The 26,322-nt window shown below is 53.5% G+C and overlaps 2 protein-coding genes across 6 annotated transcripts; one reads left to right on the forward strand and one right to left on the reverse strand.

Annotated features, from left to right (window-relative positions):
- Positions 1-2,794, forward strand: C19H17orf50 (chromosome 19 C17orf50 homolog). Its single transcript, XM_049702284.1, has 3 exons — positions 1-155; positions 2,167-2,482; positions 2,584-2,794. Exons 1-3 carry the CDS (start codon positions 143-145, stop codon positions 2,792-2,794), a joined length of 540 nt encoding a protein of 179 aa, XP_049558241.1. The 5' UTR covers positions 1-142.
- On the reverse strand, positions 920-26,053 carry MMP28 (matrix metallopeptidase 28). Of its 5 annotated transcripts, none has more exons than XM_033431530.2 (9): positions 25,505-25,609; positions 17,706-17,849; positions 17,285-17,364; positions 16,874-17,061; positions 10,944-11,168; positions 7,827-8,072; positions 6,324-6,473; positions 5,826-5,993; positions 920-4,999 (listed from the first exon to the last, which is right to left on the reverse strand). In XM_033431530.2, exons 4-9 carry the CDS (start codon positions 17,031-17,033, stop codon positions 4,605-4,607), a joined length of 1,344 nt encoding a protein of 447 aa, XP_033287421.1. In that variant the 5' UTR covers positions 17,034-17,061; positions 17,285-17,364; positions 17,706-17,849; positions 25,505-25,609; the 3' UTR covers positions 920-4,604. The 5 variants fall into 5 exon arrangements, with proteins under 5 accessions (XP_033287421.1, XP_033287420.1, XP_004271749.1 ...); XM_033431529.2 differs by having other exon boundaries at positions 17,706-17,852; positions 25,505-25,582; XM_004271701.4 differs by lacking the exon at positions 17,706-17,849 and having other exon boundaries at positions 3,393-4,999; positions 25,505-26,044.
- Between the last annotated feature and the right edge of the window lie 269 nt (positions 26,054-26,322).

Raw genomic sequence — 26,322 nt, forward strand, 5'->3', positions numbered from 1 at the left:
TGGAACCCTATGGGCAGGTGGGGTTCTAGCCCCGCCCCCTCACAATCCAACAGAGGCCCTAGAGACCAGACCAAGTTCTGTGGGAACTTCCTCTCATCCCAGTGCCTGATCAAGGGAAGAGGGCAGCACAGCTTTGGGAAGAATGGATAAACACGGTGAGTGGGGCCGGAGGACAGGGTCTCTTGACTCCAGGGCGGACCAATCAACACATCACCATGGCAATCCCAGAGTAGAAGCCCAACCTTTTCTCAGTTACCCATCCATGTACAAGCCCTCTTCTCTCTCTTTCCTGAATATTCTGCTCTCTCATCTTCACCTGCTGCTGTTCAGATCTTTTCTCTGGCCTGGACCACTGTAATGACTCCTAAGTAGGTCTCTCTGTCTCCTCCTGTCAGAGGGAACATCCTAAAGGATGGCTCTGAGTACATCCCTGTGTCAAAACGTTCAGTGGCTCCCCACTGCTGAAGGACAAAGTCTAAACTCCATAGTCTGGGCCCCCAAATCCCAACCTTCCTTTCCAATTCCTCATCCTCCCCAAATGTTCCCAGCACCCTTTTCTGGCTGTGCACTACGTCTGGCCTTTCACAACCAGAAGGCTCCTAAATAATTTCCTAAATATTTCCTAAATAAAAGTACAGTGGACCTTGGGAATTCCCTGGCGGTCCAGTGGTTAGGACTCTGGGCTTCCACTTCAGGGGGGTACAGGTTCGATCCCTGGTTGGGGAACTAAGATCCCACATGCCATGCGGCGTGGCCAAAAAAAAGTACAGTGGATCTTGGTTCTCCACATTTAGCAATACCAAGAACTGGCAGAATGTTTGAAACAACTTTTCTTGAAAGGTTTCAAAAGTCTTGAAATTCAGAGGCCCCTCTGTTACCTACCACGTCACCTGCCTGAGAGGGTCAGGAAGATGAAGGGGCATGATGTATGAAGAGGTTAGCCCGGTGACTACGTGCAGTTGGTGCTCAATACATGTGGGCTGGAACACTATATTATCATTCCGCTTTGTCTCCAACCTCTTTAATCATGATGGGCAGGGATCAATAGAAAAATTTCTAGACCTTTCCAGCGCAAACCCCAGGAATTGTGTCTTCCCTGCCCTCCTCCCCCTTTTTTTCATTACAAGTCTAGTTTCCCAGATCGAGCAGCCAGCAGGGCACACGGTGGGGCTGGGTCAGTGTTTGCTGAGTGAGTGGTGGACACCTACCGGCGGCGGCCGTGTTACTTTCACATCAGTCCAAGAACTTCCCGCCTGCCAGGACTGCCGCTTGGGGTTGTGGAGTTTGTGTCCTGAACACCAGCAAGGGGGACAGTTGTGGCTGAAATCCAGCTGGCGGTTCAGGTCAAGCCTAGAAGGAGGAATAGACGTCTTTTTCTAATTGGCTCCCCCCTAGGGCAGCCTTTTCCTAATCGGTCTGCCCATGGGGTGGGAGGGCAAGAAAACTTCTATTTAGTCCGCTCATAAGGGGCACTTTTCCTGTTTTGCTCATCAGAGGCGTCCATTTCTAACAGTGCAGAGGCGCTGTGTGCCCACCTGCCTGCCCACCCCGCTGCAGGTGTTGCTGGGCTTTCTTAAGGTATGGCCCACTTTGAAGACGGAAATCCCGTTCCATCCAGAAAACAAAATATAAACCACCTATTAAAATTCCAATCAGTGCACTTAATGTTTATTGACAGCCTGCACAGAGATCAGTCCCCACCCCGGAGCCAATTAGAAGGAAGGTGGTGATGAACCGCCATCTCCTCCGGGTTCGCAAGGCTCATTGCACCTGTTTGTTGATGGCTTCCCGCGGCCCCTGAGCCAGGCGCTTCAAACACACTCGATCTGATACCTGCCTTACAGTAATCCTTGGGATAGGCACTACTTTTTCCCATTTTACAGATAGGGGAACGGAGGTGACAGAAGCGACGTGATTTGCCCCGAGTATTCAGCTATGAAGTGCGGGGACCTAGGAAACCAGGCCTTCCTTTGCCCAGGAAATCCTGCACACTCTGTAACCCTCTCTTGGAATCCTGCTGGCTCCGGGCATCTCGTGCGCACCGTCGTTCGAACGCCTGCCTATTTTTTTTTGGGGGGGGGCGGGCGGTCGGGCTGTGGGCAACAGTCAGGGTACCAGGGTACCCAGGCCCTTCACCGACCTCCTCCCCGCCCCCCGCCCCCGCAGGCGTGAAGATCCCCTTGTGGAAGAAGGAGCTGGAGCAGCCCGGGACCAGAGAGGCAGAGGCGGAGGCGGAGGCTGCGGAGGAGGCGCCGGAGGAGGACGAGGAGAGGCTGCTGGAGGAACGCGCGGCCGAGAGCGAGGCGGAGGGCGGGGAGGCGGAGGGCGGCGAGGGCCGGGAGCGGGGCTCCGTGTCCTACTATCCGCTGAGCCAGGAGTCCAGCATCCTGCAGGTGGCGCTGCTGCGGAGCGCGGACAGCGGCTTCTGGGGCTGGTTCAGCCCCTTAGCACTGCTCGGCGGCCTGGCCCCTCCCGCCAACAGGTGAGGGCGCGCCGTTCGGCGGGGGCGGGATGTACTGGCGCCAGGGCCCCGGGCGGGAGCTGGTGGCGCGGTGCCCTGAGCGCCCCGGCCCCCTCCCGCAGGAAGCGGATCCCCCCGGAGGAGCCGTGCGTGCTGGAGACGCGGCGGCGGCGGCTGCGCGGCGGGGGCTGCGCGCGCTGCGAGATCCTTTTCTGCAAGAAGTGCAGGAACCTGCACAGCTCGCAGAGCTACGTGGCGCACTGCCTTCTGGAGCACCCGGATCTGCCGGAGGCGCGGGCTTCTGGAGGCGCGGGGGCTGCCGTGGGCCTTTGAGCGCCCCCCAATCCCCGGTCTCTGTGGCCCTCCATCCTCGCCTGACTCCAAATTCCCCGCCACCCTCTCCTCCCCCGCCCCGACGCGGAGCGCTCTCCAATACGTACCTGAGAGCCGCCTTCCCGGAGCGCCCCACTCCGAGCAGCCCAGCAGGCCCACCGCTGATGACCGGGCCCACCTGTCATCAATGCGGAGCCCAACATCACCTGGAGCTCCATTCCTCCAACAGCGCCTCCCGAGGGCCCCAGCGCCCGGGTCAGCACGCAGTGCCCACCGCCCACCTGACTTGCGCCCCCTGGTACAGCCTCACGCTCATCTCTGGGGTATTTCACGTCCTTCGGGCCCGGTGAGCAGAGGCGTCGCCTAGAGAAAATAACCCCTCTGGGAAACTTGCCCCTTCCCTCAAATCTTTCAATAAAGCCCCTAATCAAAGTGTCAGTGCCTTGAGGTGGGGCGTGGAATAAAGATCGACCCTCCTCCCCTTCCCCTGGGTTCAAGCCAGAGGGAAAAGGGCAGGCGGAGAGCCTCCTCCCTGCAACTCCCCCCGGAGAGGGCGGAACAAAGCACTTGCAGCCAAGGGCAGTCAAAGGCCATTCTCCCCACCGCGCAGAGAAGAAAATGAAGCTGCCGGGCCAGGAATGCCCACGGGCAGCTGAGGGCTGAAGCTGGCCGGACCTTCCTCCCCTCCCGCGGGAAGCCCGGTCTGGCTGAGGTCAGTGTGTGTGCAGAGGAGGCACTGGCAGGTGTGCAGGGGGCAGGACTAGAGAACCGGCCCCAGAAGCCGCTGAGACAGAAGACTGGGAGGCCGGAGAGCTGGGTCCTTCTCCAGGAATCCCAGCTATTCTCGGCCGGCCAGCGGGAGCTCCTGGAATGCTTCGTGTGTGGCCAGGAGAATGGGGCCATTGTGAGCACGAAGCTCTCCCGGCCTGCAGAGCCCCCAGCGACTGCAGCTGTGCAGACCTCCAGAGAGGCCCCTGTCCTCCTCCTGCCACACAGGGTCCTTCATCTGGCCTGGGGGATGAGGTGGACGAAGGATATTTTGATCTTTGAGGAGAGAGGCAGGGCCCCTCTCCCTATCACAACTACACACACGCACAACTCCCTGGTCCCAGCTTTGACCGGAAGAACATGGTTGCAGCCTCCGTGGCATCCACACCCACCTGCTCTCACTGGAAACGTGTCCAAGGAAGGCTGCTTCCCCCTCCAGGTCCCCCAGCTGGGAGCACCTCTTTATTCCAGCCTTCCCCCCAACCCCTGAAAGAAACAGGGCCCGGCAGGCCTGCATCGGCCTCCTTCTTGTTCTGGGTCCTGACACTCCTGAGGTTGGAGACCCTTGTACTCAATCCATCCAATCTTCCTGGGGGTGGGGCCTCTGATTAAATAAGACACAAGCCTCCAAGGACGGAGCCAGGAGGCCCTGAGGGGAAGGGACAGTCTTGCAAAGTGGTCCCAACTTCTCCATTGAGTTTTGCATCCTTCCTGGTTGCCCAGTGCTGTGGCCTCATGGACAGGAACTGCACCTTTAGGGGAAGAAACAAAATCCCCAAGGCCTGGGGAGGAATGAGTCTTTGGGGAAAGGGCCGTGGGGTCTGGGGTCCTTTTCGGCTTCTCGTCGAATTGATCCCACAAAGATCAATGTCTTGACAGCACAAAGACATTCTCCAGGGAACAAATGCAGATGAACTTTCCTGCCTGGACTTCTGCAGGGAGGCTCAGAGGCTTCCAGACAAGCTCAAGGCTTCCCTTGGGGCTGGGGATACACATTGGCCACGAGAGAGCGCCAGCAATTCACTAAGAGGTGGGGGCATCTTCAGAACAGGGTGCCCCCCGAGTTGGCGTGCCAGCAGCCCATCCAGGGCAGCTCTGTGGCCCAGCGGCCCGAGGGCGTTGCTCGAAGTTTGGCCTGGTCGAGGCGCCAGTAGCGGTCATCTCTGAAGAAGATGATGGAGCCGTCGGGCCTGGGCAGAGCGCCGCTGACCTCCTCAGGGACACCGCCCCAGTCCTGCAGGCCTCGGGGGTAGTAGGGCTCCACCTGCAGCCCCCCTCGGGCCAGCACGTAGTAGCTGGCGCCCTTGAAGAGGATGAGGCGACTCAGAGGAGGGAAGTAGAGGGCAGCATCCGGGTGGGGGGGCAGACCCCCTGCCCGGCACAGCTGTGGGGAGCCCCACACTGGCTTGGGGCCTTGGAACCTCCAGCATCGACTCCCTGTGGGACATCGGCAGAGCCAGCGTGAGTTGGTGCGCTCGCCCTTTGGTCCTCTACCCCACCTCTGTCCCCCCATATTCCTACTCCCCTTCATGTTGGAGTCCAAGGTGGTCAGTATTTGTGATAATCAAAATAGATCAGTTGTAAACAGTAGAGGAGGGACTCTTGTGGCCTCCACTTCCAGCAGGTGTCCGCAGAGGGCAGGTTGCTCTGAAGGAACCTCCCCAACCCAGGCAGGAAGCATGCGCCCTCCCAGGGGAGTGGTAGACTTCAGGGAAGTCCAGGGGCTTTCTCCACGGCCATTACTACCAACAGTTCCGTGAGGGCAGGGAATTTTGTTTTGATCACTACTGTATCCCAACACCTCCAGCCGAGTTTGTAGAAGGCACTCAATATTTGTTGAATCAATGAATGAACACAATTTTCTCATACTGCACATTCCTCAGACATTATGTTCTTTTAATCCTCCTTCCCCAACAAGCCTGAGGGATTATTTTCCCCATTCAACAAATTCAAGCTCCAAGAGTTAAGTGACAGGCCCAGACTCACACAGCCAGGAGTCCAAGGAAGGTTTGTCCTTCTGCTGTATTGCAGAGCTCAGAGCCACCCTCTGCTTCCCTCTAGACTCTTCTCTGAAACTCTCCCACCCGCTCTCTGGGACAACCGTGACACCTGTGCCCCCCAATCCATCACTAAAGGAATCTCCTGGGAGAGTTTCTGGGGCCACAGGTTCAGAATGGAATTGAGACTCCTCCCCTCTTTTGACCTTGGGCAGACTCCTCCCCTCTCTAGGCTTCAATTTTCTCATCTGCCCCAGGGCTGGTACCTTTGAAGAAGTAGAAGTCTCCATCCTCCAATGACACCGCGGCAGCCTCAATATGGGGGGGCAGCCCTGCCCACCTTTTCTGTAGTGGGTGGGGCTCTGAGACGTTGCCATCAGCTGTCACCTCCCAGAACTGGTTCCCTTGAAATATGTACAGTCGATGTTGCCCATCTGCCCAGAGACAAGAGAAAGTTGAGGAGTGACCATCGGCCTCCTGCCTTCTTTCCAGGGAAGGTGCTTCCCTAGAACCCAGCTTCCCAAACTGACGAGAGAGGATGCAGCAGAGAGGATACAGCAGGCACAGCTGGGGCAGAGGGGAAAGTGCAGCAGGAAGCAGCGTTTTGCTTGGCGTGGGCTTGCTACCCTGCAGAATGCTTGTGACTTGGGATTTCTGGATTTTATAATTCATCCCCCAACCTTGTACTCCAGCTCCGGAGACCCCTGGAGATGTGGAGGAGGAGGAGGGAAGAAGGAAGCAAGGAACCCGCGGGACCATCTTACCTACAGTGATTGCATCGAAGGAAGAGTGGCAATATTTAGGACCTCGGGTTTCGGGGCGCCTTCCTTGGAGTCTGTGGGGGTCCCAGGCCTCAAAGTCCGTGAACAGCTTTCCAGGGAGCTGGATGGCCCCTGAGCCGCCCTGGGGCTTCCCTTCACAGGGAAGGAGGGAAGCGGGAGAGAACGCACACTGGTTGGGGGTGTGTTGAGTGCTCGAGACCTCCCCCTTGGTTCGTTTCATTATCTGACATGAGGGGCAGGGAAGGAGGGCAGGGGTGGGGGGTTAAGAATTGTCCTTGGTTGTTGGTGTTATAACCATAGCACCAAACTCAGAAGTCCTCTTTCCTGCCGAACAGTCTGGAAAAGGGTAAAATCGTGGGGGAACCAAACAAGGGTTTGGAACTAAAAAGGGCAGAGGGTCCTCTTCCCTGAGTCCTGGACAATGCAGATGGCGGGAGGGCAGAGTTCAGGGGCCTGGGCTGTGATAATTACAGCAGTTATAATAATGACATCACTATACTTCACTTATGAGAATGAGGCAGAGTCCACCAAGCTTAGAATTCGGCACCAGCTCCTGAATCCTGGTCTGCACCTTCCTAGCTGGGTGACCTTGGACAAGTTATCTAACGTCTCTGAGCCCCATTCTCCTCATTTGTGGATAAAAAGATACCTCATGGGTGTGTTAAGTGTCTGGCCCATGGTAGACACTCGTGAAATAGCAGCTATTATTATTACCTTTGTGTAGGTCTCTTAGACTACAAAGCATGTTCATATCCACCAGAACAACAGCCCTGGGAGGTAAGCAGGGCTTCAATTATTATCCCCCCCACCTTCTTTTTCCCCCAGAAGATAAAACCGAGGACTCTAAAAGGGGAAGTGTTTTGCCCAAGAGCAACTGCTAACCCCGATGGAATGGTACTTGATCCTAGGGATCCTGGCCCTGCCCACCACACCAGGTACTCAGGGTCACAGCCCCGGGCTGGGGTCCAGATAAACCTCTGGGAAGCACCAGTCAGTTCATTCTGCGGGAGAAGACCTTGTCTAAGTCCACCGCCAGGCAGAGGCCCAGGCTTGGGGGAAAGTGGGCATCAGCTCACGGAGAGGGAAATGTTGGGGGAGAGCCACTGGAGCTGGGAGCAGGAATGAGGGCTCTGGGGTCTGGGTGGGACCGAGGACTGGGTCTGGATGATGGGGCAGGGATATGAGAGGAATTGCGCAGCCCTGGTCGGGCAGGAATCAGCAACTGGAACGCAGAGGAGGGCTGTGCCCAGGAATTGGTTGGGATGATAGAGGCCAGGCATGCGGGTGAAGCACAGCAGGAGATGAGGTTTCTCAAGATTTGAGGGGAGCCCGAAGCTTCAGCATCGGGAAGGACCTGTGATGGGGAGGCCAGCTTCCTGCGCTTAGGATGGGGGATCCTATTTGAAGAGCCGGTGTCCGAGCCCTGGGGATCCCGGGGCGCAGGGGACAGGGGAGAGCGCAGTGGCGAGCGCGCCGGGGGCTCACCATACAGGCTCTGCACGGCCAGCACGTCGTCCCAGCTGAGCAGCGCGTCGCGGCCCAGCCTCTTGTAGTAGGGCGCCATGAGCGCGCGCGGCGCGGCCGAGTGGGTCAGGCCGAGCGTGTGGCCGATCTCATGCGCCAGCACCACGAACAGGTTGCGCCCGCGGCGGCGGCTCAGGGACCAGCGCTCGTCGCGGTCGAAGTGCGCTTCGCCGCGGCGGGGGAGGAAGGCGTGCGCCAGGGCGCCGCCTACAAGCGGCGAGGAGGTCAGGCGGAGCCGCCGCCCGCGACACCCCCCAACTTCCCACCGCCCGGCGCAAATGCCATTGGCGTGTGTATGGCTGCGTTTTTGATGAGTAATTTCCCTCCTAATTAAGTCTGGCAGAAGCTGAAGTGTGGAGCAATGAACAGATGACTAGGCTATGGGGCCTGGAAGCCTAAGAGGGACGGTGGTGTACAAAGAGCACAGGGCCAAACTGCCTAGCTTCCAATCCCGGTTTTATCCCCTTACTAGCTGTGTGATCTTGGACAGATAGCTTAACCTCTCTGTGTCTTAGCTTTTAGATTTTAGATCTGAAAAATGGGCATGTTGATAAGGGAGTTGCTCCTCACGGGTTGTTCTGAGTATTAAAAAGGGATGTGTGTACTTGTGTATGTTACATGTAATACTTAGTGTCTACCGCAGGTACTAACCGTTACTTACTTTCGAAGAGATCTAGGAGTAGGGACAGTGGTTACCCCCGAAGGGGGCTTAATGAGACTTCTGGGGTGTTGGTAATGTTGTTTCTTGATCTGGGTGCTGAGTGTATTTATGGGTAGGTATAGCTTATTTATTAATAAGTACATATAGGGGGGACGTCCCTGGTGGCACAGTGGTTAAGAATCCGCCTGCCAATGCAGGGGACACGGGTTCGAGCCCTGGTCCAGGAAGATCCCACATGCCGCGGAGCAACTAAGCCCGTGCGCCACAACTACTGAGCCTGAGCTCTAGAGCCAGCGAGCCACAGCTACTGAGCCCGCACACCACAACTACTGAAGCCTGCGTGCCTAGAACCCGTGCTCTGCAACAAGAGAAGCCACTGCAATAAGAAGCCCGCGCACGGCAACGAAGAGTAGCCCCCGCTCGCCGCAACTAGAGAAAACCTGCGTGCAGCAACGAAGACCCAACGCGGTCAAAAATAAATAAATTTATAAAAAAAAAAAAAAAAAAAAGGAGAGAGAAGCATATGTAGGGGACTTCCCTGGCGGTCCTGTGGTTAGGACTCTGCACTTCTACTGCAGGGGGCACGGGTTGGATTCCTGGTCAGGAAACTAAGATCCCGCATGCCACGCAGCGGGGCAAAAAAAAAAAAAAAAAAAAGTCTATATATTCTTGCGTTCTTTCACTCTTGCCTTCCCTCTGCCAGGGTCCTGTGTGGGTCTCTACTTCCCTGCTTCCCTGCTTGTAATAGGAGTGCGCAGAGGGAGATGGGCTGGATCAGTGATTCTCAAGCTGGTAGTGGGCCCCAGATGCAATTCTGCAGTTTCTAGGGTCCTACCCCCTCACAATTCACTTTCCGCAGGAGTCGGCAGACAGCACTGCAATGATGCTGGCCTAGAAGCCCACTGAAGGTCCTTCTGGCGTTGCCTTCTTGGAGCCCAGGCCAGAGGGGACTGGCAAAAGTTGGGAGGCTGCCTTTAAAGGGAGCCTCCTGGGGCGTGGAGAGCTGGTCATTTGTAGGAGGAATACATGCTTCTAATTTTGAATATGCCCCAAGCTGTTTCGAGTCATGTAAGCCCTTTCTGTTTAACCCTCACAATAATCCTGGGAGACAGATGGGCAGGTTTCGAAGGGAGAAGACTTGAACTCAGACAAAACACCTCTCTCAAATCAGAGAGCTGACTCCCAGTCCAGTGCCGTCTTAGTGACCAGACTCCACCTGGGGACCTGGGTATGGATATCAATGTCTCATGGAGATATCGTGGGTGAAGTGAGTTACATGCAAGCACGTGTGGGTGCTATATGTGGATTCTTTTTTTTTTTTAGATGTTGGGGGTAGGAGTTTATTAATTAATTAATTTATTTTTGCTGTGTTGGGTCTTCGTTTCTATGCGAGGGCTTTCTCTAGTTGTGGCAAGCGGGGGCCACTCTTCATCACGGTGCGTGGACCTCTCACTATCGCGGCCTCTCTTGTTGCGGAGCACAGGCTCCAGACGCGCAGGCTCAGTAGCTGTGGCTCACGGGTCTAGTTGCTCTGCGGCATGTGGGATCCTCCCAGACCAGGGCTCGAACCCGTGTCCCCTGCATTGGCAGGCAGATTCTCAACCACTGCGCCACCAGGGAAGCCCCCATGTGGATTCTTGAAGAGCCTAAATCTCTCCCAGTCCTACCCTGGGTCTCAGCAGCAGGGCTTGGAAGTGGGCTTTGCTCTGAGTGGGCTTGATGGAAAGCAGGAGAGTGCAGGGGAGGTGGGGCCCAAGTACCCAGGCGACACAAGGGCTTAAGTCCCCACCCTGAAGGGGCCTGATCAGGTCTCCTCGCCTCACTAGTGGGGAGGAGATGCACAGATGGCCTGCATTCAGGTTGTGAAGGCTAGTGTTGGGCAGAAGGGGAGGAGAGTGGTTTACATTGCAGCCGTAAGCCTCTAGGTCAGGGGCAGACAGTCTGGGCTGTGGGTGTGTGAAGCAGGTGGCAGGGAGAGGGTAGAAGGCCTCTTGCCCTGTGGCAGTGACTGTGCAGTGGGTGGTGGGAGGGCGGGAGTGGGGTTGTGGTGGCCTCTGGATGTTTTTAGAGCCTTGGTCTGGAGAACATTCACTCCTGGAGAACAAGAGAGGCACAGGCCTGACTAGAGGCAGGGGACAAGACCCCAGAAGGTTCTCCCAAAAGAGATAATACTCTTTAGAGTTTGCAAAGCACTTTCCATGGAGAACCTCATGTGACCGTCCCTTCAGCCATGAGGCACCTAATAGGGCAGGGACCACTGTTCCCATTCTACAGATGGGAAGACTGAAGGTCCTTCAGAGGGGGCTGCAGCTTGGCCAAGGCCAAAGAGGGAGTGAAGGCTCTACTGCCCTCCCCAGACTGCCTCTCCTAGTTGGGTTTCCCTCCTGCCGTGTGGGAGAGAGGCTCTGTGTCAGCACCTGGGCCATCGAAGGCGTTGCTCAGCCCGTCGTTGTGGTCCCCTTGGAAGAAGGTGAGGCGGATGTCAGCGGGGCCTGTGGCCGGGGCCTCCCAGAACTCCAGCGCCGAGACGTTGCTCCACAGCTGGAAGGCGGCGCGCACGGCCCCCCGAACTGCCGGCTCAGGCAGGTGCTGGGGCCAGTTCACCAGGCGGTAGGAGAGATGCCGCTTGTACCATTTGTTGCCTGCCACCCAGAGAGGCCGCATCAGTCACACCTGCTGCAGAGCCTGGGGCTGCTCCCTGCGGACTCTTTTGATGGGGAGATAGGTCCTCCTCCAGGAAGTCCCTGATGTGACGGAGGAACCACAGCCCAAATGGGAAGTCCCCTGTTTGGCTGTGGAGACACTGCTCTCAGACTGACAAGACTACGCTTGTCCTGCACGGTCCCTACTCCAGTGGCTCGACCTGGGGAGGTCCCAGTATGACAGGGGATAAGCAGCCTCTACCCAGGAAGAGTCCCCAACCTGAAGGAGTCTTGGGTCTGGGGCCGTCTTCCCTACAATCTGGGCTGAGCTGGAAAACCGTGCTGCGTCTCTTGCTGGCAGCGAATCCCAGCCCCTGTCTACCGTGTCGGAGTGGAGCCACGGGGGCCACAGCCATGCCTGCCCTCTCCCCCTTCCTCCTCTCCACCCCTCACACCCTCCTGCCAGCTCCCTTTCCCGTGCCCTGGGCCTGCTGCTGACCAGAGACCACAAGGCCCATTTATTCGAGGTCCTTCTCTGACCTCTGGCCCTCCCCCTCACTTCCTCAGGGACTCTGCAGAGCTCTGAGGTGAAAACAAATAAGAACAAAGGGTGTGTTTGTCACTGACCGAGAGAGATTTTTCCATCTCCACTTAGTTAAGAGTTCCTATTCCTTTGCCTCAAACTGCAGTTCCTCCCTGAGGCCTGAGACTCTGGCCTCTTGCCCGAGCCCCAGGTCAACCGTGTCCCTCTGCAGCTCGCCTTGCACCCAGGACCAGGGTGCTCAGAAGGTCCAGATCCCAGAGTTTTTCGTGGGCTATTTCTGAGCCCTGCAAGCTCAGGGGCTGAAACTGTGGAAGACTTACAGCTCTGGAGGCAGGACTCCCGTGAGCAGCCGAGAATCATGCTGCCTTTGGGTCTCAGTTTCCCAAATGGACCAGAGTCCCTGGAGCGTGGGTGATGAGCGGGCAGGGCAGGCCTGGCTGTGCTAGGAGGCCAGGCCAGAGGACAGGGCCCCGTCTCCCCTTGGCGGGCAGGTGAAGGTTCAGATCTCCTGCCTTTTTGTCCTGGGGGTACCCTTGCCTGAACCAGGCAGGAGGAGTGACGTCACGGACGTTTGGCCATCGCCTTATCCATCTCTCTGCTCTAGTTTGCTGAAATTGAGGCCAGGAGGAAGGGCCTCAGAACGAGTGAGTGGCGGGGCTAGGCCCTGAGCCCGGGCCCTGACACCAAATCCAGTGCGCCGGCCACTGTACCACACAGATAAGCAGGCCCGTTTGCTAAGACTCAAGGCTTATAAATTTGCCTAAACGTCCCTCCTCTGGGTCAAAGCAGGGGCTCTGCGCAGGCTGAAATTCTCCTGAATTCTCCAGCTGGCAGAAGAGCTGAGCACGCTTTCCCTCCCCCTCCATCCTCCATGGAAGTGGGGTTGGGGGTGTCCCTTCTCTCACCCCTTTGGGCCTGGCAGCCACCCAACCCCTCCCAGCCAGTGACCAACCCTCAGGGAGGGAAAAGGGAAGGATTCTAAGGAAGGCAGAGGAGGAAAGCCTGGAGGAAGGCCAGAGGCGCCGCCTGAGGGTTCCCGAGGTACCAATAACACTTCTCATTGAATCGTAAGTTTCACCAGGCACAGGGCAGGCTGGCGTTGGGCTCTTTCACACCCTGCTGCGGGTGACCAACTCTCAGACTCTCCCCCACCGCCCACAAAACCTTCAAGCTTCTAGAAAAGTGTGAGGCAGCTCCTCCTGCCTCTTTGCAGCTAGGGAGGCCCCTCACTCCATGGGCAAGAAGTGGGGAGGCTAGGGAGGACAGATAGGACTGGTATTGAGAGACTAATTTTCTTTGAGAGTAGAGCTGGATGGGGGGGTCCTTGGTGGGGCTGCTGGTGAGAAAGGAACCGCCTGGCCAGCAGCCTGAGCCCTCATCCCTGTCTTCTTGTAGGTCTGTGTCCTTGGAGCAGGCTGGCCACTTCAGGCCCCCATCCCAAACTCCCGACCAGGCAGGGCTGGTTTCCATGGCAACCCTCAGGCCACAGCAGCACCTGGCACTGCAGCCACCACACCCTTGCTCCAAAATTCAAAAGGGAAGAGGGAAGGAAAAGGAGATGGGGAAGGGCAGAGAGCTAGACTCTTGCCTGGGGGGGGGGGGGGACCCTGGGATCCTGACTCCCCACAGGCAACTGATACTGTGGAGAGAACGTGGGTTGAAATCCCAGCCCCTTTGCTTACAACCTCGCGTATCAAATTACAGACTCTCTCCAAGCCTCAGTTTCCTTACTTGCAAAGTGGGGTTGGTAAGACTCACCTCCTGGTAAAAGTGAAACAGCAAATGAAAAGGCAGCACAAAGCTGCTTGGCATGTGGTGGGTGCTCAATAAATATCCCTGCTCCTTCGTTTTCCATCCAGATACACCCCCCCTCCCCGCCCCGGGGCTCCCCACCTCCACCAGCCCTGTGAGGGAGCAGGGACCTTGAAGATCAGCCCTGCAGGCACAGAGTCCGGAGCTGGTGCTTGGAATGAGGCTGCCAGCTTTAGCAAATGAAAACGTAGAATGCCTAGTTCAATGTGAGTTTCAGATAAACAACAAATACTTTTTGTAGTATAAGTGTGTGAAAACAAAACAGTTACGTTGTTCATCTGAAATTCAAATTTAACTGGGCATCCTGTATTTTATCTGGCAAACCTGGAACCCAATTTCATCGGTATAGCATTGACCCGCATAATGGAAAGTCACTGGCCTAGAAATCCACATCCCGTTTTAAGCCCCTACCCACGTTCTGGGTTTTTCACATCCGGCAATCGCACAGTCCTCCCAGTGAAAAGAAGGCTTGGCCACGCTCTGGCTATGTGGCCCTGGGAAAGTTGCTCGAGCTGCTTGTCCCTCATTTTCCCCATCTGTAAATGAGGATACTAATGGTACCCATCTCATTGGGTTGTTATTGGATTAAATGAGTTAATCCATTCAGAACCATGCTTGGCACGATCATAAAGGCTCAGTGTGTATTAACTGTTATTATCACATTTTCTTTCCTAAGGCATAGGAAGTGCTTGGTGCCTGCCAAGCTCGCAGCTCTTTTCTAGGGAATGTCTTCCCACCCAGGAGGGAAAGAATTCAAGCTGCTGTGGTTCATGTTGTGAATAAGAGAGAAATTCTCTGTCTAGTCTGGCCACTGCTGTCTGGACCAGGGGTCAGTGTCAGATAATGAGATGGAGAGGGAGGTGCCTTAGCATGAATTTCCGTCCAAAAGGGATGTTCCAAATTGGACAGTGACAAACGGACTCCATCAGTTCCTCCCTTAGGGCATGAGAAGAAGAGATGCTGCCTGGAGGAAACATCCCTCATGCTCAGGTCATGTCCTGAGTGCCCAGGAAGCATCGTCTCAATTCTCTGGGACACCGACTCTAGGCTGGAAGTGTCGCTATTGAGACTATCCGGGGCTGCCCCAGTTTCCACCATATTCTCACAACAAGCCCTTCCCCTTAGTAATCAGCGCCTCTCCTTTGCAACCTGAACAAGCTGTTTCCGATGAGGAAACAGAGCAAAGTGACATGGCCCAGGTCACACAGCTAAACTCAGAGCTCTGGATCCAGGGACGCTGCTCCAGTTCACACCGCTCCCCCATTCTACCTTGTCCTTCCCCTCTGCCATCCAGAAACACTGGGGGATGCAGAACATGTTGACCCCAAGGACATCTTGAGCCCAGAGTCTGGACCCCATCGCTCCTCCTTGTTTTACCAGAATGCGGTCATACAGTACTGGGGACCCAGAGTGGCTGGATGTGTAGACACAGTGGAACTGGATTGGCAAGTACCTGGAAACAGACATCCCCCAACAGCTGAGGGGAACAGGTCACAATTTCCTTACGAATTAGCTAAGAAATAAAAACAGTGTGCCACTTGTTCTGTTCATAATGGGTATTGTCAGCCAGAGTAGTTAATGCAAATTAAAAGAGGCAATGGCCCTAAGCGCTCACAGTAAAATGAATGAGATGAGAACCTGACTGAGCAACCCCATCTTGTTAGGAATCTTGAAAACTGTGAAAACTGAGCAGAGAAAACTAGACTTAGTACAAACAAGATGTTAAAATTACACACAGTTAGGGCTTCCCTGGTGGTGCAGTGGTTAAGAATCCACCTGTCAATGCAGGGGACACAGGTTCGATCCCTGGTCTGGGAAGATCCCACATGCCGCGGAGCAACTAAGCCCGTGGGCCACAACTGCTGAACCTGCGCTCTAGAGCCCGTGAGCCACAACTACTGAGCCCACGTGCTGCAACTACTGAAGCCCGCGTGCCTAGAGCCTATGCTCTGCAGCAAGAGAAGCCACTGTAATGAGAAGCCCGTGCACCGCAACGAAGAGTAGCCCCTGCTGGCCGCAACTAGAGAAAGCCCGCCTGCAGCAACAAAGACCCAATGCAGCCAAAAATAAATAAAAATAAAATAAATAAATTTAAAAAAAATCACACACAGTTAAACTTGTCATTGATGAAGAATTGACAGAAGAATCAAATCTCCTTCATAAATCGTAGATCTGTAACATCGGATCCTGGAAGATTGGATTTGGACAAAGAAGGAGGAAGTGGAGGAGGGGAAGGGAAGGAAAAACCCAAAACTACACAAGGAAAATCACAATGGCAGAAACTGTAGTGTGAAAATGTCTAGAATAAGCAAATCTGCAGAGTCAGAGAGGAGATTGATTAGCGGTTGCCTGGGGCTGGGAAGCGGGAGAGTGGGAGTGACTGTTCCATTCGGGGCATGGGGTTTCTTCTTGAGGTGATGAAACCGTTCTGGAATTAGATTGTGCTGATGGTTGCCCAATGCCGTGAATATACTAAAAATCACTGAGTTGTACACTTTGAGTAAATTTTACGGTATGTGAATTGTATTTCCATAACGCTGTTAAAAAATGTGCTGTGGTCAAAATAAAACTGATCGATGAATCACATCTTTGTTGAATAATGCTTTTGAAAAAACATCGATTCTGATGAAAATGACTTCAGTCAAATATAAAGGAAAATGTTGGCAATGGTTTAACTGCCCTACATAGCAAATTGATCAAGGCATTAAGTGGGTTTGATGGGGTTTGCTCTGGAAAATACTTGCACAATGAAAATTTATCAATTTAGGGACTTCCCTGGTGGTGCAGTGGTTAGAAGTCCGCCTGCCAGTGCAGGGGATACGGGTTCGAGCCCTGGTCTGGGAAGATCCCACATGCCATGGCACAACTAAGCCCGTGCACCACAACTACTGAGCCTACGCTCTAGAGCCCACGAGACACAACTACTGAGCCCCCGTGCTGTAACTACTGAAGCCCGCAGGCCTAGAGCCCATGCTCCGCAACAAGAGAAGCCACCACAATGAGAAGCCTGCGCACCACAACAAAGAGAGCTCCTGCTCGCCACAACTAGAGAAAGCCCATGTGCAGCAACGAAGACCCAACGCAGCCAAAAACTAACTAAATAAATATTTTTTAAAATGAAAAAATAAAGAAAAATTTAAAAAAAAGAAAATTCATCAATTTAGGCATAATTCTGACTTAAATATCTGTGTTCACAAAGATGGTCCTTGGGTTGAGAGGTCCTATTCACCCACCCTAGGGGAGCGAGGTTATTCACAGAGCCCAGTCCGAGGATGAGACGTATTTTTCTGGCCATGGGGCTTCAGGACGCTGGGGAATCCCAGCCCAGCTACATTTTAACAGTGCTCACCTTGCCTGGCAAAGCGTTTCTTTCGCCTCATTTTGGCCCGACGTCCAGTAAATAGGGCACTGACTCTCTTGGTCCAGGCCACCTGGCTGTCGGTATCTGCCACCCCACAGCGGGGCTGCGTCATCTGGCGCAGCGTGGCAGCATCCAGCATCCCGCTCATGGGCAGCTGGGACACCCACTGGAACTCCCTGTTAGGAGGAATTGAGATAAAGGACCACAGTGTGAGGCTGGCTGGTGGGGATGAATGCAGGGAGCTTCCCTGGAGACAGCAGGATGCTGGGGGCAAGGGAGGGAGCAATGGAGTGTGACCCCCTGGGCACATGTGGGAGACCAGCCTTCTAAGAGGAAGGAGGAGGTGACCGGAGCTTTGCACTCCAGCACCACCAAGTCCTCCACATCCCTCTGTCTTACCTGATGGCATTGCTGAATCGCGTGGAGGCGGGACTACTGGGGACGGGTTCACTGAGATACCCGTACTTCTCCAGGAATGCCTGGGGGAGAGAGAAAGGTCAGCTTTCCCACGGTGTGGCACCCTTTCCCCTCCCTGGGTCTCCGAGGGCCCATGTCACATACATCACGCCCAGGCTCATCCCTTTTCCCAACAAGGTCTATGAGCTATAGCAGAAAGAGTCCTGGCATCAAAGTCAGAACCTGGACTCAGTTCCAGGCCAACAACAGATCAGCTGGATATAGTTCTTGGAAGCCAGTGGAAGGAAGTGTGTGACTCACTGCCCATCCCTATCAGCAGTCCTGCCCTTCAGGGGAATGATGCACTAAGCTCCCTGCTTGCACTTCTCACCCATAAACTCCACCAATGGATTAAAAAAATCACCTCGGCTGCTGAATTCTTATAGCGACACACATCGACTCTTCATTTTTACCCCTCCTTGCTGTGTTACCTATCCAGAAATAATTTTCTGTCTTCCTTGTTCTCTTCTTTGCTGTATTTCTTAACTCAGATCAACTCCAATCATAGCTGCTGCGTCAAGGAAAAGGCACAAGTTGGGAATGAAGCCAGACACTAAGAGCCAGGACCGGCAAGCCTCTAAACCTTTGCAAGTATCCCGCCTCCTTTTTGTGGATTTCGTTATATCTGTCTCCAGAGACCTCCACATCCTCTTCTCAATAAAGTCACTTTCCATAAGGAACGCTTATTCTAGACAAACTCTTTCCAAGTCCATTTTATTGTTTTCCTGCGCTAACTTATTAGTATTTCAGCACTATTGTTTTCTTCTTTCCCTTTGCATAGGTACACCATTTGGGGATGCAAAATGGATTAAAGGAGTTCTAGGGACTTAATCTGGAAGACTCTTTACTGCTCAACATAGTGTGGCATCATAGAATAGCCACAGGTCTTGGAATCAAGAATCTGTTCCCAACCATGACCCTGCTGGATGGCCAGAGACAAACTACTTAACCTCTCTGAGCCTCCATTTCTTCACTCACAATGTGAGAACAGAAATAACCCCACAGGATTCTCAGAAGGATTAAATATAGCAATGTACATCTAGCATAGTTGTCTGGTATATAGTAAATGCTCAATAAACAGTTGATCAGGTTGATTTACCTTAGTGGGGAAATTAACAAGAGGCTTTTGGAATGCACCCCATCTATAAGACGGGAAGTGCTTTGAACAAGGCAGTTACACCTCTGTTATTCTAGGTGCTTTATCTCAGACTTGCCTCACCCCAGCCAGGTGCCTGGTTCTCTTCCATGCCTCCTCCCTCTCCCTTGGTGACGATGGACAGAGTGGCTTTCTAAAGGAAGTCAGCGAATTGTTTCCTTAGAAGCAGTTTTGCTGAGTGAGTGACTTGGGAGAGACTGGGTCACAGGCTAACAGGCTGGCCCTCCCTGTGCCTCTCCCCCCAAACCCACCCAGCCCTTATCAGGGACTTGGCTCCCGTTCAGGAACTCGGAAGCCTTGGACAGAGGGGGGAGGACGGGGGAAACTGACTAGCGGCGTCTCCTGTTTCCTGGCTGGGCTGCCGTGCCTGGGACTTTGGCAGGCAAGGTGGGTGGAGGGCAGGATGGGGGTGGAGGCTTTTTTCAGGGGTCCATCAGAGGGGAAGTCCTGGGCTGACCTGTGGGTTTCAAGGCAGAGCTGAATTTCCAGAAGGCAGAGTAAGCAAGTATCCAGGACACCAGCCAAAAGACACCAAAAGAATGAGTAAAAGAAATGTTAAGAATTTGACACTTAATATTTCCATAAAAGCAACGAAGTGCTATAATGGGGGTTATCAGGACTTAAGAACTCCCTTATACTTATTCTATGTTTACTATGCACATATCTTAAAACATTTTTAATTACAGGAAGGGGGCCCTTAATACTGAGTGTCCTGAAGTTCTGTTGAGTGGAGGGAGACCCACATCCCGGGGTGACGAGGAGGCAGGGTTGAGATGCCCTCTGCTCCTGCAGGCCTCCCTAACCCTCTTCTGCTTGCCCATTTGCCGTGCCTGTTTTCCCCTGCGAAGGTTAGAGAAATGCTCGTCTGCCTGGGAGAAAGAGCAGGGGTGTAGGGCAGGTGACAGTGTGGCAGAGGGATCCCAGGAGAAGATGCAGGATCGGGAGGGTGTCCTGTGCTCTCTCGGGGGCTCTCCGAGCTCCACCTGGGATCACCGCTGTCCCCCTTCGTGGAAGCCGTGCCCAGGCTGCTCCTCTTTGCCTCACAGTTCAAACATCAGGTTTTCTCTCTGCCCTGTCCTCCACCCATCCTCTCTCCCATGGAGCCCAGGGCTGGAGCTGCATGGAGAGGAAGCTGGAGGGCTGTGCCCCCCAGTGATTCACCTTGCTCAGGTCTGAAAGCTTGCGCCAACCTGCCTCACCCACTCGGTCAGGGCTGGGGCCACTTCCCTGGGGAGTCGCCTCTGCAAAGCCCTGGGGGTGGCTGTGGTGTTTGGGGAAAATGAAGACGGTTCTCCCCAGACCCAGAAAGCTGAGAGGCATCAGAATTCCAGGGGCTCTAGTCCTTCATCCGTCCTGACTTGTCCTGGGAGTGTGTGTAGAGCCCAGCCCATTCAGTGCCTGAAGGAAGGGGAAATTCTGGCCATTACTGAGCAGGGCTAGACTAGCAATGAGGTGTAGCAAAATGAACCCCGGAGCTCTGAGTCACTAACCCGGCAGGGCAAGAGCCCTGGACTGAGTGTCTTGAGTTTTATTCTTGGTGCTGCTGTGAACTGTGTGTCCTTAAGCAAGTCCTGTGCCTCTCTGGGCCTCAGTTTCCTCTTTTATAAAATGGGGGGGGGGGTTGGATTAGAGCTAAGATCTACTCCAGCTCCTTCTCTTATTGTAGCCTTGTTTCTGCAACTGATTAGCTATGTGAACTATGGCAAAGCTATAATTATATATATATATATATAAAATTTTATATATATATAAAGCTGTGCCTCAAATATAAAATGGGGGTGGGACTACTGCTTTATGTTTCTCACAGGAGTGTCGTGACAATCCAGCAAGAAGCAGCTCTGGGAAAGCTTTATGATAGTTGCTCCATTAAAAACGTTATTTTTCCATTTATAGTCACGGAGCCTCATTGCTGGAAGGGACCTTTGGTAGATTAGTCTAGGAGGGGTCAGCTTCCAGTCTCCTGTCCACAGAGTGGCCATGACATCCTCCATATCAAAGAATTGCAGCAGCAAAAAATGAAACCAAGAATGAAAGAATTGCAAGCTCATGCAGAAACCGTGTTCTTCACCTACGATCTATTACTTCTCATATTATGTTTCACTATGATTCCACTCTTTCTGTAGTGACTCTGTGTGATTGTGTTTATCATCTGATACACCTGTGGCATTATTAGCCAAGTCAAGACGCAGGGGATAGCAGCTGATGTTCCGCCTTGCCATGTCCCATAAATAAAAACGTTTTCTGGTAGTCAGGAGCACAGTGAGCTCTTGCCTATTGTAAAGCTTTTCGGGGTATCTCACCTTCTTTGAGCTTCACAATTACCTTCCAAGAACATAGGCAGGACACGTGTTGTTCTTCCCATTTTAAAGATGAGGAAGGTAAATCTCAAGGGAGTGTAGTGCTTCATACTTGAATCTAAATCCTCTGACACCTAATAAGCAAGTGACTCAGAGGTTTTAAAACCGAAGGAGCAGGGTCCAAGCTGCTCTCACCACTGGGAGATGGCCCTCAAATATAAAAAAGGTAAAACTGGGGGTGTTTCTAGCTGGATCCCCTCTGTCTCCTCCACGAGCAGGCCCAGGGGTGGAGCAGAGGGAAGAACCTGCTCAGGCAGGGGACTCCAAAGAGACTAGGATCACATGTCCCACGACAAGCCACAGGGGCCCTCTGACAAGCCACAGGTATTCAACAGCACCCAAGTGTGTTCTTCACAAAGACAAACGTCTGCTTCCACAAAGTATTGCTTTTGCTCTCTGACTTCTGAAACCTACTGAAGTTCTCAGGGCAGTGGGACAAGCTCCGCCCCTTTCCTTTATTTTGGGCAAAGACCTCCCCTTCCCTTCTGTCTGACTCCCTTCCTCTTCTCCTCCTTTCCCTTGTCCCTGGTCCCATATTCACAAAGTTCTGTCTAGGTATAACTTAGATACCTCTTACTGTAATCCCCGTGCCCTCTTTCATTTTCCATCCTTAAGGAAGTTGGAAAACATTAGCTGGCCAGTCTCCATCCAGATCCCATCTTGTATTTTTTTCTAATGCCAAATAACCAGACTGTATGGACCCATAGTCCTCACTGGGTGTGGGGCGAAGTTTAAGGCACAAAATAATGTCCTAACCAAGATTGTATTGAGGAGGAGTTGTCCAACAATCTCTCCCTTCTATGTCCCTGCTTCCACCATCCAGCTTTTCCTATTAATAGATGTCTTGGTTTTCAGACTGGCTTGGCAATTGCTTTTCCATCAACTTGTGGTCCTCTGGGACACTTCAGAGCCTCGTCTGCCCCCTATGAATCACTGAGCTGAGCTCTTGGGAAAGGCTTCCATGCCCGGGCTTCTGGGTTTCTGACTCACACAAAATAAAATGAATGGATCTGTGGTATGAGAAACAGACACTGCACCTGGTGGTGGATACTCCACAGAAGCTCCAGTGTCTCCCTGGAGAAACAAACTACCCAGTTTCCTGTTGCACTGGCACACTGGGAATAGCCGTGCAGTTATGCATGATTACTGAGTGGAAGGCAGGTCCTGGACACATTGCCGGGTTGTGCTAAAGAAGGTCCGAGCAATGCATGGTAGATAGATCTCTCGGGACAGTCTGTGTTGCCCAAGAACAGGATAGGGCCTGGCTGGGAATGGGAGGGCGGCCAGGGTGATGATGTCATTCATTAACTCTCAATCTTGCAACTCAGCAGCGGAGACTGTTCCTGCTCACGAATGTTGTGAGCAGCTCTAGTTTTCCTAAGTGGGCAACAATGAACTTGTTCACAATGCAGCTTTGTAAGCAGTCAGTCCCCTGCAAGGCAAAGCCTACTCTGGAAAGCCCTCGATTTTATTTCTTTGTGTGCACACAGGGGACACATAGAGCCATGTATGCAGGGCACAGGAATACACACAGAGACATCCAGATAGATAGACACGGACATAGGTAGATGAAATGTGTACACACATACACACAGAGGCAAAGGCGTACAAACATACCAAGGTTAAAGAATGTTAGTGCTGGAGAGAATCTTAAAAATCATTTAAGAAATTTAACTCCCTTATTTTACATAAGAGGAATCTGCTGACTGGAGAAGGGAAAAGACAAGCTTAAGATCACACAGCTGTTTTACTGTTTCTTTCTTTCCATCTCCTGAACTTTGACCTTTGTCTATGAGCTCAGCAGGACTGCCGTGCTTTGTTTGGGGTCTGGCTCCCTGCACTGCGGTCAGGGAAATGAACCGGAGCAAAGAGCCAGGGTGATCAGGGGGCTCACTTTGTGCAGGTTCCTTTCTGTGGATGGTTGTATTTCCCTAAATGATCCCAACATCTCTCATCCTCATGCTCTCCTTACGATGTGACGTCAGCACTCCTCCCACCAACTGTGGGGTCTGTGTTCCCACCCCCTGACCTGGAGTTTGTGACTCCAGACAGTGGAGTACAGCAGAAGTGAGGCTATGCAACTTCCTAGTCTAAGTCACAAAGAGATACAACTTCTGCATCTCTCACTCTCTTTTCTCTCTCTCTCAGCTCTCAGCTTGGAGACCCAACCACCATGTCTGGAGGCAGGCCAAACTAGCCCACATGCAGAGACCATGTGGATAGGCCCACATGGAGAAGAACTGAGGCCCCCAGCTGACAGCCAGTGTCAACTGCCAGAGAGGTGAGTAAACAGCCTTCAGATGGTTCCATCCCCAGACACTGCAGAGCAGAGACAAGCTGCCTTGCTGTGCCCTGTTTGAAATTCTAACCCACAATATCTATGGACATAATACATGGTTCTTTTACTTCACTGAATTTTGAAGTAATTTTAATGTAGCCATAGTAACTGCAACACCATCTCTTAAGAATTATAGCCCTGTTGTCAAATGCTGAAAATTGTTGTCTTACATACTTTGTCCTGTATTATTGTTCTAGGAGAGCTAGTCACCAAGCCAGGACTTTAATTTGAAGGTCTGTTTTCTAAAATAACAAGAACAACATTGAGAGCAACTTCCTTTGATAGACTGCTTTCTACATACTAGGTACCGTGCTGAGCCTAGAAAGTATTTCACATATGTTATCTCATGAAACCACACCCAAATCTTGTGAAATAGGCATTACTAACCCCCATAACACAGAGAAGAAAACTGAGGCTCAGAGAGGTTAAATAATTTACTGATGGTTTGCACACAGGTCTGCCTGACACTGAAGCCCATGCAATTGACCATATACAGAAACACATATAGACATACCGACACAGACACACAATTTGCATATATATATATGCATATAGGGACACACCCCCATTACACATTTCCAGAGTTCTTTATGCTTTTAAAATATTCCCTGCTTTCAGAGGTAAAAAAATCCCCTTCCCCCAGTTATGTTAAATAGATGGAAAGAGACTTAATCGGCTAGATATTACATTTCCCAAGCACACCCCAAGATGAAATTCTCTCCATCTGGGGCCACCGCAGGCATGGGCGGCAGAGATAGGGTCTCTGTTCTCTCGCCAAGGATTGCCTGGGACCCAGACCTGGGGGGAGGTGGGATGGAACTCTTAACAAGACTTGGCTTGGTACACAGAAGCCTTCTCCTGGGGCCAGGAGGACTCTGCACTTGATGTTGTAAGACTCTAAACTCAGAGAAACAAAGTGATTCCCGAATGTGCAAAAGCAGAGAGCACAGAGCAAGAGACTAGTGCTTGGATGGGAGGGAGTGAAGGAGTTGGAGAGAGGACCCCCTTGTGGAAGCAGGGTCATTTCCAAATATTCCAGAGCAGTAATGGGAAAGGGCTGGTGGAAGGAAGAGTGGTTCAGAGGCAGTCCTCCTCATTTTGCAGGGTTCTTAAATTCAGCATGTCTCTCTCTTCTAGGGGAGGGGAGTGGGGATACTGAGAAGCTCACAACTGGCAGTTTTACAGCAGGAAAGATGCTCTGTAAGAGTCTCAGGGCAAAGTGCTGGGCTCAGTCATTTAAAACTTATTTGCCTCCCTTCTCCTTAAAATAGTGGTGACCCCGGTTTCTAATCCAGAGAAGAGATAAGAACACAGACAGTGATGTTCCTTTGGGGAAGAAAGAAATGAAACTGGTGTATTATTACAATCACCTATATCTAGAAAGTAGACGTTCCAAGTTCACCTCTAACCCCACCTCACAAAAATTCCCCTTGTGCAACCTACACCAAGCAGTTGAGTCCAAAGGAGGAAAATGAAATGGGAAATCTTTAAGGTTCACCTCCACTTCCCCACCCCCTTTTCTCCAGTTCAGTCCTGAAGCACTGTTTAAAGCTCCTTAGAAGCAACTCTTAAGAGTATGCTACTCTTGGGAATTCCCTGGCGGTCCAGTGGTTAGGGCTTTGCGCTCTCACTTCAAGGGGGCATGGCTTCAAACCCTGGTCGGGGAACTAAAACCCCACAAGCCGCACAGCACAGCCAAAAAAAAAAAAAAAAAAGGGAGAGAGAGAGTGTGTGCTACTCTCACCCATTTTACAGATGCAGAAAGTTCTGAGCTTGGGCGCTCACTAGCCCCAGCTGGTCAGGGGCAGCACCGGCCCAGGAAGCCAGAGCTGTTCCCTGTGTCCCCGGCCAGGGCCAGACAGCAGTACGCTCTCGCCAGCAATCTGGGAGTCTCCGCAGCGTCCGACACTTGGGGAGGGCGTGTGATGAATGAACTGCTAAGTCTCCCAGACTAGGCGTTGAGGGACAGTGGCTCCCCGCTAAACTGGGGTGTAGGGGTTCCCTCTCCCTCAGTTCTTGCATGTCTATCCTATCTTTTCGCTGCCCCTTCCCCTTGTCCTGGGAAATCAGTGCAGATCCGCCTGCCCGTGTGGTTCCAGCCCTGGCTTGGGGTTCGGGGGTGGGGTAGGGTGATGGGGTGGGAGGGGAGAGAATGCTGCCCCAGGCTCTTTGTGTGCAAGTGCGAAGGGTGAGGAGGACAAGGGAGGGTCACGCCGATGGTCAGCTCAGATGGGGCGGCTGGGTGGCCTGACTGCAAAGTTCGGGCGGGTCTCCAGCACGCGGACCCTCTCCGCCCCCCACACACCGCGTACCTCCGCCTCCCTGCGCAGCTCCTGGCCTACGCGCTGGGCGAGCTGGGCGTCCAGGCCGCCCCACAGCAGCAGCGGCAGGGCGCGCAGCAGGAGGCCGACACGCGCGTACATGTCGCCGCCGCCCCTGCAGCTGGGCGCGGGGCACGGGGCGCGGGGCAGCCGGCCGTCGGTCCTCCGTGCCCGGGTCCCCGCGGATGCTCCAGCTCTGCGCCGGCCCAGCGCCGAGGGGAAGGCTGCAGGGGCTCGCCCGTACCCGGTCTCCGCGCCGGGCAGCTCCTCCGCAGCGCTTCGCCGGGAGCCGGGTCGAGGTCGTCCAGCCCGGTAGTGCCTGCCCCCGGGTCCGCCGGCCCAGGACCTAGAGGCGAGGGAGGGAGGGGAAAGAGAGAGGAGGAGGCGGGACCCCGGCACTTCGGCCCCACCCACACGCCTCGGCTCCTGGAACAAGCGGCGGTGCTAGAGCCTCTTCCGCAGGCTGTGTGGCCTCGCCCCGCGCCAGTCGTCTTGCGAACCCGTCCTCTAGTCCGCCACCTCCAGTCGATCCGGATCTCTGTGGGGAGGACAGGGGAGGAAACGTCTTCTCCTGGCGGTTGTGGCTACCTAAGGCTTCGATGAAGAGGCATTCTGGCCTACCCGAGGGTCATTGATGGTTTCAGCCGGGCTGGCAGGGACCGAGGCCCTGAGGTGTGAGAGAAGGAGCCCTGGGCTGGGGTCAGAAGAATTGAATTTGAGCTCCTGATCTGCTTCTTTGCTAGCTGTGTGAATCCTGTCTCAGCCACCTGCTGGCTGTGTGGTCTTGGGCAAGTCACTCACCCTCTCTG

Source organism: Orcinus orca, chromosome 19, assembly GCF_937001465.1.
Source record: "Orcinus orca chromosome 19, mOrcOrc1.1, whole genome shotgun sequence".
NCBI classification, from domain to species: Eukaryota; Metazoa; Chordata; class Mammalia; order Artiodactyla; family Delphinidae; genus Orcinus; species Orcinus orca.

Coding starts and splice junctions, on each gene's coding strand:
- C19H17orf50 (XM_049702284.1), top strand. Junction 2,483..2,583: donor CTGGCCCCTCCCGCCAACAG/GTGAGGGCGCGC, acceptor CCCCTCCCGCAG/GAAGCGGATCCCCCCGGAGG.
- MMP28 (XM_004271701.4), bottom strand. CDS start 25,615: ATGTACGCGCGTGTCGGCCTCCTGCTGCGCGCCCTGCCGCTGCTGCTG. Junction 17,062..17,284: donor CGATTCAGCAATGCCATCAG/GTAAGACAGAGG, acceptor TCCTCCTAACAG/GGAGTTCCAGTGGGTGTCCC. Junction 8,073..10,943: donor CAACGCCTTCGATGGCCCAG/GTGCTGACACAG, acceptor CGCCGCTTGTAG/GCGGCGCCCTGGCGCACGCC.